The sequence below is a fragment of the Puntigrus tetrazona genome, chromosome 16, assembly GCF_018831695.1.
Source record: "Puntigrus tetrazona isolate hp1 chromosome 16, ASM1883169v1, whole genome shotgun sequence".
In the NCBI taxonomy this organism is placed as follows: domain Eukaryota; kingdom Metazoa; phylum Chordata; class Actinopteri; order Cypriniformes; family Cyprinidae; genus Puntigrus; species Puntigrus tetrazona.
The window spans coordinates 17,776,363-17,791,094 of NC_056714.1; the positions used below are offsets into that span (position 1 = coordinate 17,776,363).

Here is a 14,732-nt window from a genome sequence, read left to right on the forward strand (position 1 = left end):
TGTTTACTGGTCTGTTCGGCAGAGCTGATGAAGGATAACACCTCGTGAGGGCACTCTGAGAGAATGACAGATATTTGCGCGGCTTGGCCAAATCTCCGGATTTAGGTAAAACAGCAGATGGTTGCCTGAGTGAGACTCGTGGCTTGTAGATGGTAGAAAACATCTCATAGGACACATGTTTGCTTCAGTCCATTTGCACGATGCGAAGGCTCGCGGTGTTAAACTAAATGCAACTTTTTTTGTGGCGAACTGGTTTTAAATGCATTGTATGTAAAGGTGACAGTAGCCTATTCAAAACTTAGATACATTAAAAAAAAATAATTTAAGGTAAAATGTTGTCGCTTTATGGTAACAATGCGGCGAAGGTAAAATTAAACGAGTTACAGAATGGCACAGATTTTAGTCATAAAAAATTAATGCAAAAAACTCATGGCCTAAATATCAACTAACAGATAATGCGCATAGGGAATTGTGGGTAGCCTATGCACATTTCCACATTAATAATATGTGATTCTATAGTATGTGATTCAAATAGCATTTTATGAGATTATTCATTGTTTTTGCTCTAGAATCCATCTATCTGTGCAACATTTTGCAGTAAAATTACATTGTTATGTTCTTTATGAATACATATTTTTAATTCTATATGGGTAAGGTAACTTGGCCATTTGTCAGTGAGCTTTTTTCTTTTTTGTTAACATAACATTTTTAGTTTTGGTTTTTTACAGCATTGGCTAATACTGTGCAATTAATAAATCACTATTTGTTTTTGTAAGGCCCTGAGTCAGATGTGCAGGCTTGCGACCAAGATCCTCTAATATGCTGACGATGGTCAGATCTCCCAGGAATACTGCAGGACTAAAATAGCTTTTATTAAATAATATTTAAGAACTGTAGCCATTCACCTTTCTTTTAGAATATGCAAAGTTTCACCATCTGTAGAGAGACACTAACGTTATATAACTTGTGTTAAAACATCTCTGTGGTTAATCAGTGTGGCAGCTCTTTTAGCCCTCATGCCAGGATGAAAAAGCCACAAAATCACTAACATTAAGACTACAAGTGTCTTTTAATGGACATCACACGACATTAACCAGCGCTTTTAATGTAAAACATCATATTTAATTCTCTAATTAGTGAGGAGGAAACATATTGCACACAATGAACCATAAATGTTCATAATTCTGGGCCTAGTGTATAAATGAAGAACAGAGGTGTGATATTTAGTCTCAAAAACAATTAATCAGGCAAGCCATGCCGTAGACACTGCATACATTTGCTCACAATCATCCCAGAGATGATCCCTAATGGCAGCAGATTTATTGCCACATGGTTGTTTACTTCTGTTACAACCCGATGGTGGAACAAGTCAAACGGAAACATAGATACCTGCACTGGAGAAGCACACATTAGTGGTTTGGGAGAACAGTGACACCCTCCACATTGCCTGTAGGATTTTAATTAAATCTGGCCACTAGAGGGAAAACATTTCAAATGAAGGAAGGGACTGAGAGCAGAAACGTCTCTAATATAGGAAACATTCACCTTTATCCTCATTTAATAGCTCCAAGTTCTTTAAACTTCAAGAAAGTAATACATCACAACAAGACTGGCCTATTTTTCTGAACCCTTTGCCTTTTCATCATAACAGTGACATATCATCATGTTTGCGTGCTCAGCCAGTAGCACTTCTTAAATGATCTGAATGAACCAAATGCACTTATCTTTAGATATGTGTATATTTAGAAATATTTAAACCTTATTTAGTAATCTATATAAAATTAAAAAAAACTGTAACTAGTGCTTTCAAACTAAAAGGTTTTGTTTACATTATGTGTACTATGTATATTTATTATTTATAAATACACACATATAAAATATATGTATATATATATATATATATATATGTTTATATATATTTAAACGTTTATACATTTATATATTCCTATATAATCTTATATTTTATATTATATATTTAATATATTAACAACATATTTTCTTCGATTTATACTTGCATGTGTTTGTATTTATATATACATAATAAATTTGTTTTGTCAGAAATTACTATAAATGATAGCGTTTTCTCATTACTGAGTGTTTTTATTTCAGTAACACCTTACTTAAAGCCTTTGTATGTAATCAATTATAAAGGGTTATTAAAGGTTATGATACATTATAATTATTCATAATGTTCCTTATCGTAAATAATTTAAAATGCATAGGGTAGCAATTAATTAATGAGTGTTATAATGTATTAACTGTGGTTACAATTATTAATGTGATTGTTCAATACATTATAAGGTGCCTACATAATTCATTTATTATGCCTAGGCATAATTAATGCATTAAAATCATTTTTATAATGCATTATACATAAAGGCTTTAAGTAAGTGTACCATTTTCTCTTATTTTCTAAAATGTCTTCTGCAGAGCTTGGTCTTGGTATAAAGCCAGGAAATGGGATTATTTGCTTTTACTTTTTTTTTTTCTTCAGTGTTGTAAACAAAGCCTTACTGCTGTTTGTTGTATATTTAAAAAGGATTGTCAAAGGATGTTTATCTCGTATCCCAGCACAACCTTCTGAAATCTACTACATCATTCCCAGCTGAATATCTCTCTCTCTCTCTTTTTTTTCTGTGCATCCACTGACACAACAATCTCTTGACCCGCCTTTATAAATGCCGTACTGACCTTGGCTTAGAGTAAGACGGGATGCACACTGATTCGTATTGGTCAAATCCTGCCATCGCAAACCCTCAGATCCCTGTGCACGTGGCAGATGGGACAGTTTTGAAATTGTGAATGTGCTCTTGCTTTTCAAAGACTGGTTGTCACGCTGCAATGTATAGTTTGCCAGGCTTCTGTGTCTCTAATCTCCAGCATGTGGACATCTGTGCATCAATGGTGGCAGCACTGGGAAAACAGAAACAAGCTCTTGTGATGGGATTTATGAATGGAGTGTCTCTGCTTCAGCACTTTTTATACACAATATAATATAATTAAAATATATAATGCAAAATTTAACTATTAAAATACTACAGATATCCATTAAAACAGTGAAATTCAAATGAAGTGTCCGGACTAGGTAGTGTTTTTAGGACATACAATACAATAGTGCCCACAAGAAAGGGAAGTTTGATGTATGGCGCTGGAGCTCTCAGTCTGAACAGTAAACTTTAAAAAAAACCTTTGAATCAAAAGTCTCGTGACAGTCATGGGAGCAGACACATGACTGCAGCAAGGCATTCTGGGTTTCTTCAGTTTTGTGGTTAGACTGGAATGTAAGGTAACACGAAACAGATGTAGAGTTCGCTGCTAACATCAGAGTTAAGGAGCTTTTGGGGTTTTTTTCATGTGTAATGTGAAAGGACATTTGTCATCATGGAGCTATTTAAATTCCTATTAATACAGCTATAATGTATGCAAATTAATATCTGATATTTCATCAGGTTAATATGCATGCATTGCAGTGTTTTTTGTTCTTATGAGCGTTTGTTTGTAGTGTTAATTCTTTGTTTATTGTACTGAATAATTTCACGACAGTTTAATTGTGTTCACACAAAAAATACCCGCACTCACAAATTCTAAAAAGAGATATATAAGGCCTAATCCTTAATGCTGTAGCAAAAACACACTTGAACACACACACACACACACACACAATGCTGGCTCTGATCGGGATCAGATGAACAATAAAAAGCAAAATTTTTCTAAAGCATGAATGAGCAGGTGTGCATTACCAAAAAATGTTTCATTTAATGTATGCGGTCAAAGTCAATCCTTCCTTTTAGGTATTGCAGTTTAATATATAATATCAAATTAATTCCAGTGAACACTGTGCTATACTGAGAAACTGCAGTAAATGAAATGCACAGTCTGAAAGAGCTTTCTCACTACACTGGAGAAAAAAAGAGTAAAGGTTGTTGAGTTTAAGTGCTAGAATATGTTATTATTATTATTTCATTGACTATTTTGTATATTCGGTGAATAATGCTCAATCACATGAAATCTATATCCACTCTGTACCGCAAACAATTTGCAACTAACACTTTTTTGTTTCCTTTAAACAAAGATAAACACATTCTTCAACGTATTCTTCTCAGTCTTGTCACTATGTCAGCAGGCTGGGCTGCTTTTGGCCTGTGATATTTATGGGTTGCTTACATGTTTGTGAGTAACCTGCACATAGTGTGAACAACTAACATCAGGGGACTTTCCTCAACATACATTTATAACTTAGTGCTGACCGCATGCTTATACAGTAGACATCATGGGACAGTTTTCACATAGACCTCATGCAGTGACACACTGCACAGGGAACACAGGTTGTTGACTAAGAAGCGGAAGTGTTCATGACAAGCTGGCATGGCCCTAGGAGAACAGAGCTTAGAAAGAGATGCTATATATTGATACCTTCAAATCAGTTGAATTTAAAGTCACGTACCATATGTCCTTTATTTATGCCAGCAAAAAACAGCTGATATTGTGACTTTACGGAAGGTTAGTCTCCAAGATGAGAAAATGTATATCACTTAATCCCATCCATCTTTTTGCGGCATCCCAGAAGACATTCCCTAAAAAAAACTGGGTGGACTGTTTCTTTTGTTAGCGTGACTAAGACCATCTAGCCTGCTCAAAGGTTTAAATGCTAATGAGAATCAGTGGCGAGAATCAAAAACTGCTGTCAGTAAGCAATTGCCAATACTTTTAAGAATATTTAACATAAAGGAAAAGGTGCAGCAAATGCATTATGTAAAACTAATGGTTGTTACGTAAAAAATAATGGATGCATTGAAACTTGCTACTGCTTGCAAATTAGTTTTCCAGGCAACTGTAGCTTATATGCAAATTATATGCAAAACCAATACAAGGTATTTCTAAAATAGTATAATTTCTGTTGTTGGTTTTGGTTTTAGTACATTTTATTTTAATTTCAAATAGGCTACTGATCTCTTTCTATGACCTTGGCACAGGATACATTATTCCCAACTTCCACTTTTCCTAAATCCGTAACCTGACTCCTGACATCATTGCTCTGAGCTGGTGTGTAAACGATTCCAGATGAAGCGGGTCTTCCTCCTTTTCCTGCAAGAGGAGCGACTTCCTCAAAACTTCTGCGTATAAAGAGGTCGTCCACTAACCCAGTTTCAAACCAGCATCCATCTTTTGTTCTGAACTTCTGGAAATCGTCCAGGTAACCGAAGTTCCTCATCGCTCTTTTTTTAACCCATATAAAATGGTTTACATAGCTTTTATGCTAAGTGTTGCAAATGGCGGTTTTAATTCCTGTAAAAAAAAGGGTGAAAATTCCAAACATTTGAAGTTGTGGGTGCAGCTTTGTTGCAATAGCTTTCGCTTTCTTTTTATTCTTCGCACATAACACTAAAATATAACAACACGGTAAGCTCGTTTCAGAAGTAACGCTTAAACCTTCTTTCTCGAAACTGACTGAATAGGTTTCGCTGCGGTGAAGTTTCACTCGTTCGTGTTTGTGGTTTACAGTAAACACTGTAAACCACAGTGGCTGGCGTGATATAGTTTACAGTGCGGCTTTGCACCTCTGACTGTGGGTCTGTTTGTCAGGGCACAATGTTTGCGTTTGGTGGGATCACTCTGCTCGTAGTGGTGTGGTGTGGACTGGCTCACACTCTGGAGAACCTCACACTGGATGAGGCATGGGAGAGCTGGAAACTCACCCACAGGAGGGAGTACAACGGCCTGGTGAGTAACAGCCTCCGAAGACAACAATACAACAATATTTGTTTCCTTAGCCTACCGAAAGAGTTAATCAACTAGACCGGGTTTGTGTTTTCATGAAAAACCGTCTGTTTTTCCATTGCCTGGAAAAAAAGAGAGAGGAAAATGACCTTGTATTTTTATGACTACATTGATTGGAATGTTCTGGCTAAGTCCCTTTCTGTGCTTAACTATTAGCTCAGCTATTTGTATATGTTATATAGATTTAGTTATTAGGTGCAAGAATGTAAAAATGATATGGAAAAATGAATAGTGTAACCAGAAATGATAATGTACTCACCCAAAGGTCATATTCGGTGTTAATAAATTTGTTTGCTCATTCGAAAAGATTTGTAGAGAATTAGCATTGGATCATTTCCTCATCAAAGAGTTTAAACAGCTGATGAAAACATTATCATCAAGTAATCCACATATGACTCCAGTACATAAGATGAACTCTTTGCGAAGCAAAAAGCTGCATGTGTTAACAAACAAATCCATCAAGATATTTTTAAAGTCAAACCATTGCTTCTTCTATTATTCGACTTAATATAACGTTCATGTTCATGTAATGTATCATCAGCTGGTGGTTTATATATGGTTTGAGAACCAAGCACTCGAGCCAAGCGTTCACATGTGTTTTTTTATGGTGGACAGGATGAAGAGTCTATTCGACGGACGATTTGGGAAAAGAACATGCTGTTTATTGAAGCCCATAACAAAGAGTATGAGCTAGGGATTCATACCTATAATCTGGGCATGAACCATTTTGGAGATATGGTAAGTGCCCTAATTCAATTTGCTAATATTTTGCTGCTGTAAAATGTGTAATACATTGTTTTACAAACATCTTCCAGTCTTATGTGTTGGAAAACAGGTGTATATATGTAAGCCCACACCCTATAATTTTAATATGTCACATTTTTAAGAGTGCGTGATAATGCTTTATCAACAAAGTATGTATTATAAACGCATGTTTACCGAAACTAGATCCAACTTGATAACTAGATCCAACTTGATAACATTTTTGAGGGTTGATCAACTATTTTAATCAAGGTTTTTTTTTGTCTAATGCTTATCTCTCTGCAGACTCTAGAGGAAGTGGCCGAGAAAGTCATGGGACTTCAGATGCCCATGTACCGGGATCCAGCTAACAGATATTTGCCTGACAACACAGTGGAGAAGTTGCCCAAATCGATTGACTACCGTAAACTGGGATACGTCACTTCTGTCAAGAACCAAGTGAGGAAATAACAAAATATTTCAGTAATGTTGTGGTAATATTTCATCATTCTTAGAAACACTAATACGATCAACCCTATCCTCAAGTGCTTTCTCACAGAATGAGGGTTAGCAACTAACTATGATCCATATGATCATCTGTTGTTTCAAGCCAGCTATGGATATCACTGTACTTAAGTGCCACCCAGTGGTCAAAACGATTATTTCTCTACCGGTATACAAGTGTTCTCAGTGTTTTTTCTCTCGCTCTCTCAGGGTTCATGCGGCTCATGCTGGGCCTTTAGCTCTGTTGGGGCTTTGGAAGGTCAGCTGAAGAAGACCAAAGGTCAGCTGGTGGACCTCAGTCCTCAGAACCTGGTGGACTGTGTGACTGACAATGACGGCTGTGGCGGAGGATATATGACAAATGCCTTCAAATACGTCAGTCAGAATAATGGCATCGATTCAGAGGAGAGCTACCCCTATGTTGGAACAGTAAGAGTCAGCTTTCCTAAACAACATTTATTCAACGATTCATTTATTTTATTCTGTAAAAGTGCAAATACGGTTTTTACATTGCTTTGGTACTACATTCAATGATCATGCCTTTCAAATTACACTGCTATTAGTGTTTTGAGATCTGTGACAAAATATACTTGTTGGGTGGCAACTTTTGCTACTCTTATGGATGAAGGACTTGATTTGAGACACATATGAACTATTTTGGGGGGGGGTTTGTGCATTTTTATGGGCACAGCTCCCAGATAGTAAGGAGATCTGCATGGAGAATTTGTAAAAAGTTAACTAAGTTTTGAGAAATGTGTCCTAGCGACTGTATATATATATATATATATATATATATATATATATATATATATATATATATATATATATATATATATATATATATATATATATATATATATATATATCACAGTAATGATTTTTCATCTTGCTACTGCCCCTGCAGGACCAGCAGTGTGCCTACAACAGCTCAGGGAGAGCAGCCACTTGTAAAAAGTATAAAGAAATTCCTGAGGGTAATGAGAAGGCACTGACTTCTGCCGTGGCAAAGGTGGGACCTGTGTCAGTGGGTATAGATGCCATGCAGTCCACCTTCCTCTACTACAAAAGCGGTAATTAACATATCATCTACAAAGTGTTTTGTTGTTCTGCTGAAATTTTTATAGTGAAGTAAAAGACTAAAATCTTGTCCCCTTACTATGTAAAACCCTTTTCTAGGTGTGTACTATGATCCCAACTGCAACAAGGATGATGTCAACCATGCAGTTCTAGCTGTTGGCTACGGAGTCACACCAAAAGGCAAAAAATACTGGATTGTGAAGAACAGGTAAGGAAAATATGCTGAGCGCAGAAAAAAAAAAATCATTCATTCAATTAAATGAAAAAATATATGTAATGTTAATAAAAAAGTACTTGTAAATGAAAAAAATACATTTAGAAATATATAAAAATAAATAAATCCCCATGTTGTCACATTCAGCATGTAATAGTGTGAAATTCTCCTAATCCAACCTATTTTTTGTTTCGGTTCCTGAAGTTGGGGTGAAGATTGGGGGAAGAAGGGATACGTCCTGATGGCTCGTAACCGTAACAATGCATGCGGCATTGCCAGCCTGGCCAGTTTTCCAGTCATGTGAGAACTGGGACCAAACTTGTCTGCTGCTGACAAAAAGGGACTTGATCACTATCAGTGTGCTCCAACATTGACCGGGGGAAACATTTTTTAAAAGATGCAGTTGATTTGAAAACCCCAAGTTTAAGTGTATTTTTTCTTGTGTCTTAAATATCTTGTTTTTAACCCTATCGGTGCAGTTGAAACTGTTTTGTGCAATATTTGAAATTCATAAGGGAAATTTTGATATTGTGTATACAGTCTGTTAAAGTTTTTTTTTCAGTTCCCCTGGTGGGATATGATTTTTGAAACATTTGTTTTATTATGTTTTAAAATGTTAATAAACTGTTTTTGAGTATATCATATATGGGAAAAGATATCTTAATCTCATCATTTTCATAATTGTTTTACTTCATTGAAGCTCAATGTCATTTTTATTATACTACATTTAATACCAAGACAATATCACACCTCTGTACAGAAATATTATGTATAATGAATATTATATATATAAACATTATATATAATAAACCTTTATTCCAAATTAATAGAATTTATCCTTAAACAATGGTATCTTTATTACGTACATGCGGGTATGACTTAGTTTTACTTGTGTTGAGGTGGAAGAGAAAGCATCAGAGACTTTATTTTGGGAAGTTGAAACCAAGAGAAGTAAAAAAAAAACCAACATACTGAACTAAAAAACAGTCTGGGCTATTTAAACAAAAATCATGACAGTTATGTGTTCAATGGTATGAAATCAAATGACAATAACTGAATCACTTCCCCATTCGCCAGATGAACAACCCAGCTTTAACCTTTCTTTTATTTTTTACCCACTTCTTCACATTCAATAACTACCATTGAAAATCTAAAAACTTTATATCATAATTATACTACAAAACAAGCAACTTTACCTTCTTGTAACTGGAAATGCTGATATGAACTAATTTGTTATAATTTATTACAGATTCTCGTAATTCTGTGATGTGCAAATAACAAGTAAGTGCACTGCGGATGTAAACGTATGTAAAAAGAACAAATTAGTAAGGTGAGAAATAATGAAACAATGTGATGAAACAAAATGACAATTGCAAAACTGAATGCATTCATTAGCCACTGCATATTCTCTGTATATTAGAGGCATTAATTCGTTTAATCGATTAGCGATTAAATAAGAATTCATTTCAGAAAGCTTTGCACGTTGTGGGATGTAACGTGACTAACTTTTTATATTGGGTACTGCTGAACGCACCACTTTCAGTTCTGCTTGTTTGTTTGTGTACTTTCTGAATTAATAAAAGCCGTCTGCTTAGTAAATGTTTCCCAGAGCCAAAATAGAACCACAGACCGCATAAACAGATGCATGTTTAGGAAACACAACATTCAGAATCCACAAAATACTTTTTCTGACAGACAAAAGATATGTATCATTTTAGCACTCAGCATGACCTGCAAGCTCTAATATTAACTAGAAATTCCCCTCATCGACACACATTTAATCTTTTTAAATGTAGCTATACATTTGTCAGCAAAAATATTTGTCAAATCACGCTGATGACTCATTTTATAAGCGAACGGCAAATGCTTCACGAATGGAAAATAAGTCATGCTGCCAATTGTTCCAGTTCCTCAGTGGTTGCGTGGCCCAGTATAACGTTAGCCCAGTGGTAAGAAATGTCATTCTGAGCACAGCATGCTCTTTTCGGTCCTAAACCTTGTGGCACATACGCTCAAAGCCAGATGCCAGTTCAGCAGGTGTTTTAAATGTCATGTGCTTGCTCGTCTAACCACATGGTTTCCTCTGGCTGCCTTCCTGTTTCCTGTACACTGTCATGTATCATGTAATAAATTGTAATTATGGGTGAAGGCCTCAAATGCCGGGTTATATATTACCACTAAAATGAAAAATAGTTACTGTGCATCGCTTGAGGAATATCTTGTTTAATATAAATTCCGCTAGATGGCGATCCGAACACAAAATGTGAGAAAGGATGTAGAGTTCAAAAAAAAAAAAATTCTGATCATAATGCCTACCTGCACGGCTTATTAAAAACATATGTGTATTTCCACTAATTGTAGACGAGTGTCTTTAACAGTTCAGTTAGCTGGTCAGCTGTGAGCTGTGAGTGTATTTTCTTTAGAGTTACAGGGTAACTTCGCTGGAAAACCCCTTTAAAAAAAAACTAGAATATAATTAAACAAAGCCTCGGACGCATTTTTAGGTCACTGCAAGTTGCCATGCGTCGTACTATTGCGTATGCTTATTTTTAATATCAACAGTAGCATATTTATTTTCATATTTGACCATTTGATTAATAGTAAATACTAATATTCTTTAGCTAGTCTGTTGTATTAATCAAAACTCTGCATGGTATCAGCTTACTGGTTAGGTACTAGTTTAGTTTTTGATCAGATTTTTATGTTTGATTGCAATAAATATAGGCTAGACCAAATGTTTTATAACAGGGCGAAACAAAAAGTAAGCGAGGTCATTTGTGTCATATCACAATACGCAGAGATTAGCACGTGATGGAACAAAATAAAAGCAGGAACCAGGAACTCAAAACGTCGATCATCATCTCCTCTACAGACCACCAGAAGTGTAGCTGAAAGAGAGTGCACAGGTGAGACGAAACACACCAGCTCGGTATCGTTCATGTTATTCGCTTTTATGTTTTTTTCCCCCTTGAGTTTGTAAGGCGTTCCTCCCAAAAAGATTCTCTTTCGGTTTTAATTAAGGTGGCAAACGGTGATTGAAAACATTTCCTCAGATGGATTTAAAGCGTATCCAGCGTTTTATTACTCTTCTTTAGTCATTTTGGGTTTAAAAAAAACGTTAAAAAATACTAAAGTTGTTATGTATATGTGCTGTGAGATGAAGCATCAGGTGAAGTCGATCAAACAATAGTATTGGTTTAATTTCCGTTTCTTCCTCCTTCTTCTGGCCGGTTTGTTATCTTCTTCGATTTAAACGGTTAACCTTTTGGAATTGCCATTTTGCCTCATTAATCTGGTTAAAAGTAATTTTCATTATTTAGGGTTAAAATCAGACTTGTAAAAACGACCCGAGACATAATGGCCTGCTTGGTGTCGCGATAGAGTAAGAATTAAGCAATTATGTTTATTGCTTGCATAAATGCAGCACATTGAGTCTGGATTTATAAAGTCTTTTCACCCTTTGGATTTCCTCTACCAGTTTTACAACATTTGGATGCTTTAACTTCCTTTTTGGTCAACCTCACTTACTTTTATTTTTACTCAATTTGTTTCCTTTTTTTTTTTTTTTTTTTTTTTTATGTGACGTTAAATGGCTCATTCATTAGATATGAACACTTATTTTAACTAGCACTAGATTAACCAACGGTCAACGTAATGCAATGTGAATAAATTGGCAGAAACTTTTGCTGTTTGAATGCATGTCAGTTTTAACGAGACATTGTGTTCTTGTCAGGCCATGATGTTCGGGAGCTTGCTGTTTGTCGTGTGTTGTAGCACAGCACTGGCCTATTTCAACACAAATCTAGACCAGCACTGGGAGCTGTGGAAGAAGACCCATAAGAAGTTTTACTCCAGTAAAGTGAGTCTATGAACTTTTTAAAAAAGCTCACTCCCTTACGGGTTCGAGTGTTTTTGGCGCTAGAATGGTTTCGTTACTGTAGTTTGAAGTGGTGTTCATGCTGTCCATGTTTTGGAGTTGTATCAATGTCAGTTTTTGAACTGGACGTATTTACCAAAGATATCTGTAATAAATGCAGCGATGGCAGTCTGACAACTCTCATGTCATCCCTGTAATTTGAATGTTGTTGCAGGTTGAAGAACTGGGCAGGAGGGAGCTATGGGAGAGAAACATTCAACTTATCACTCTTCACAATCTAGAAGCCTCCATGGGCCTGCATTCATATGACCTGGGCATGAACCACATGGGTGACATGGTTTGTGTTTGTTTGTTTGTTTTGTTTTTTTTTTGTTTTTTTTTTCGTGATTATCTTGCTTCTGGCATGTCTTCTGGCAATGATTTTTGTCTATCAGTTATAATGGAAAATAAATATTAAATCTGTTTATGTACTCTACTGGTGATTGGTTGTTTCATAAATGATAATCTTGTACATCAGCTTGTGTCTGTTTCACACTCTTGGTGTTTTAGAGTAACCCTTTCATTGCTGTAACGCAACTGTAAGAGGTTTAAATGCTTGTGTCCACTTTTCTAATTAATATCAATAATGCAGCTATAACGTAACTTCTTCTTGACCTTTTTCTCCCTATTTTTCATGTTGGTTTAAAGACACCAGAGGAGATCCTGCAATCATTCGCCACAACCCGTATCCCTCTTAACCTGAAGAGACAAACAGCAAGTTTCGTGGGCTCCTCTGGGGCTCCTGTCCCAGACTCTCTGGACTGGAGAGAGAAGGGATATGTCTCCAGTGTGAAGATGCAGGTGTGAATGTATTCTTCTTGACACTATGATCATTGATATCCACTTAATTTGTTTTTGTGTACACAATATAAACGTGCTAGGTGGTTATCTTGCGTTCGCTAAAGTAAATGGTTTGGTTTATTCAGATGTTGGTCTTATGATGTCAAGTGAGTTGACCACATTCTGTCAGAGCTTGACGTGTGTTTTTAAATTTCACTTCCTTCACTTTATTTGTCCAGTCAAGTGTTTGAGGGAGTTTATTTCCTCTTTCCTGTAACTTCCTTTTATGATGATTTGGACATTTCAGAAACCAACAACTGAGAACTGATTGGTCAAAATGCTGTTGTTGCACCTTCACAAGCCATTAGTTGGGGGAGGGTTTTTTATCACGTTTCTCTCTGTTCTGTCAGGGTGCCTGTGGTTCATGTTGGGCATTCAGCTCCGTCGGGGCTCTTGAAGGTCAGTTGATGAAAACCACAGGAAAGCTGGTGGACCTCAGTCCTCAGAATCTGGTGGACTGTTCCTCCAGATACGGCAACAAGGGCTGCAGCGGCGGTTTTATGAGTTCTGCCTTCCAGTATGTTATTGATAATGGGGGAATAGATTCAGAGTCATCGTACCCTTATGAAGGAGTGGTAAGTTGTGTGAGAAAATCTCACAATTTAAATCTTTTTTTAATACTATAATCTATAATTATGGATCTTGATGCATAATCCAATAAATGTGTCCTGCAGCAAGGGCAGTGCAGATACAATCCATCCCAGCATGCAGCAAACTGCACCAAGTACTATTTCGTCCGTCAGGGAGATGAGGAGGCCCTGAAGCAGGCTGTTGCCAACGTCGGACCCATTTCAGTGGCCATCGACGCCACCCGCCCTCAGTTTATCCTGTACCGTAGTGGTGAGTGCTTTTTTTTTTTTTTTTTTTTTTTTTTTTTTCTCTCCTCTTCTTTGCCTTCTCCTGTTCCTGTTGCATTTTTGTTGTTGTTGTTACCCTTTATCTTACTGTCCACCACAGGCGTTTACAATGACCCAACATGTACAAAAAAAGTAAACCACGCAGTGCTGGCTGTGGGATATGGTGCTACTGCTGGACAGGACTTTTGGCTGGTCAAAAACAGGTACAATCCAAATGATTTAAGGTTTGATCATAAATTGACTTGGTATGACTCTGATTTTTGAAGTGTACCGCCTCAAAGGCTTTGTAAAAAGCAGAACAGTGGTTTAAAAAAAAAAAAAAAAAAGCATTTAGAGGACTCTACAAATGCTGATTGTTTTGTTCTACTTTAACAGTTGGGGTACTGGATTTGGAGATGGTGGCTACATCCGTATAGCCAGAAACAAGAACAACATGTGTGGCATCGCCTCGTATGCCTGTTATCCAGTTATGTAACTGCAACACTTCTAAAATAAGTTTTAATCTAATTTCTTTGTAAATGCATGTTCTATATGTGGGTTTTATTAATTTTTTTGATTATGCCTTAATGTTTTATGACTCTTACAAAATAAATGTATTTTATCCATTTTGTTTGGCTTGCCTCTTTAAAAGGTAATGAAGTGTGTGTTATTTACATTTGCAAAAACATCTACACCTTCAGGCAATTGGCCATATACATAAGGTAACATGAGGGGTAACAGTGTCTAAATTGCATAAATTTGGACAATGCCATACACCTACCTGGTCACACCAGAAAAAGCTACAATGTTGTCACCATAGGATGAT

General features: G+C 36.3%; 2 protein-coding genes across 2 annotated transcripts; both read left to right on the top strand.

Annotated features, from left to right (window-relative positions):
* The first annotated feature begins 5,034 nt into the window (after window positions 1-5,034).
* Window positions 5,035-8,958, top strand: ctsk (cathepsin K). Its single transcript, XM_043260104.1, has 8 exons — window positions 5,035-5,194; window positions 5,584-5,721; window positions 6,394-6,516; window positions 6,826-6,978; window positions 7,234-7,452; window positions 7,928-8,093; window positions 8,200-8,308; window positions 8,519-8,958. The coding sequence occupies exons 2-8, from the start codon at window positions 5,590-5,592 to the stop codon at window positions 8,616-8,618; spliced, it is 1,002 nt and encodes a 333-aa protein (XP_043116039.1). The 5' UTR covers window positions 5,035-5,194; window positions 5,584-5,589; the 3' UTR covers window positions 8,619-8,958.
* A 2,107-nt stretch (window positions 8,959-11,065) lies between these two features.
* Window positions 11,066-14,532, top strand: ctss2.1 (cathepsin S, ortholog2, tandem duplicate 1). Its single transcript, XM_043260105.1, has 8 exons — window positions 11,066-11,220; window positions 12,048-12,173; window positions 12,406-12,528; window positions 12,879-13,031; window positions 13,421-13,645; window positions 13,745-13,910; window positions 14,028-14,130; window positions 14,303-14,532. Exons 2-8 carry the CDS (start codon window positions 12,051-12,053, stop codon window positions 14,400-14,402), a joined length of 993 nt encoding a protein of 330 aa, XP_043116040.1. The 5' UTR covers window positions 11,066-11,220; window positions 12,048-12,050; the 3' UTR covers window positions 14,403-14,532.
* The last annotated feature ends 200 nt before the right edge of the window (window positions 14,533-14,732 follow it).

Bases quoted from the DNA above. Each gene is read 5' to 3' on its own strand.
- ctsk (XM_043260104.1), top strand. From the start codon at position 5,590: ATGTTTGCGTTTGGTGGGATCACTCTGCTCGTAGTGGTGTGGTGTGGA. The intron at 5,722-6,393 runs GTGAGTAACAGC...TATGGTGGACAG, and splicing joins GGAGGGAGTACAACGGCCTG to GATGAAGAGTCTATTCGACG. The intron at 8,309-8,518 runs GTAAGGAAAATA...CGGTTCCTGAAG, and splicing joins TACTGGATTGTGAAGAACAG to TTGGGGTGAAGATTGGGGGA.
- ctss2.1 (XM_043260105.1), top strand. From the start codon at position 12,051: ATGATGTTCGGGAGCTTGCTGTTTGTCGTGTGTTGTAGCACAGCACTG. The intron at 13,032-13,420 runs GTGTGAATGTAT...CTGTTCTGTCAG, and splicing joins TCTCCAGTGTGAAGATGCAG to GGTGCCTGTGGTTCATGTTG. The intron at 14,131-14,302 runs GTACAATCCAAA...CTACTTTAACAG, and splicing joins TTTTGGCTGGTCAAAAACAG to TTGGGGTACTGGATTTGGAG.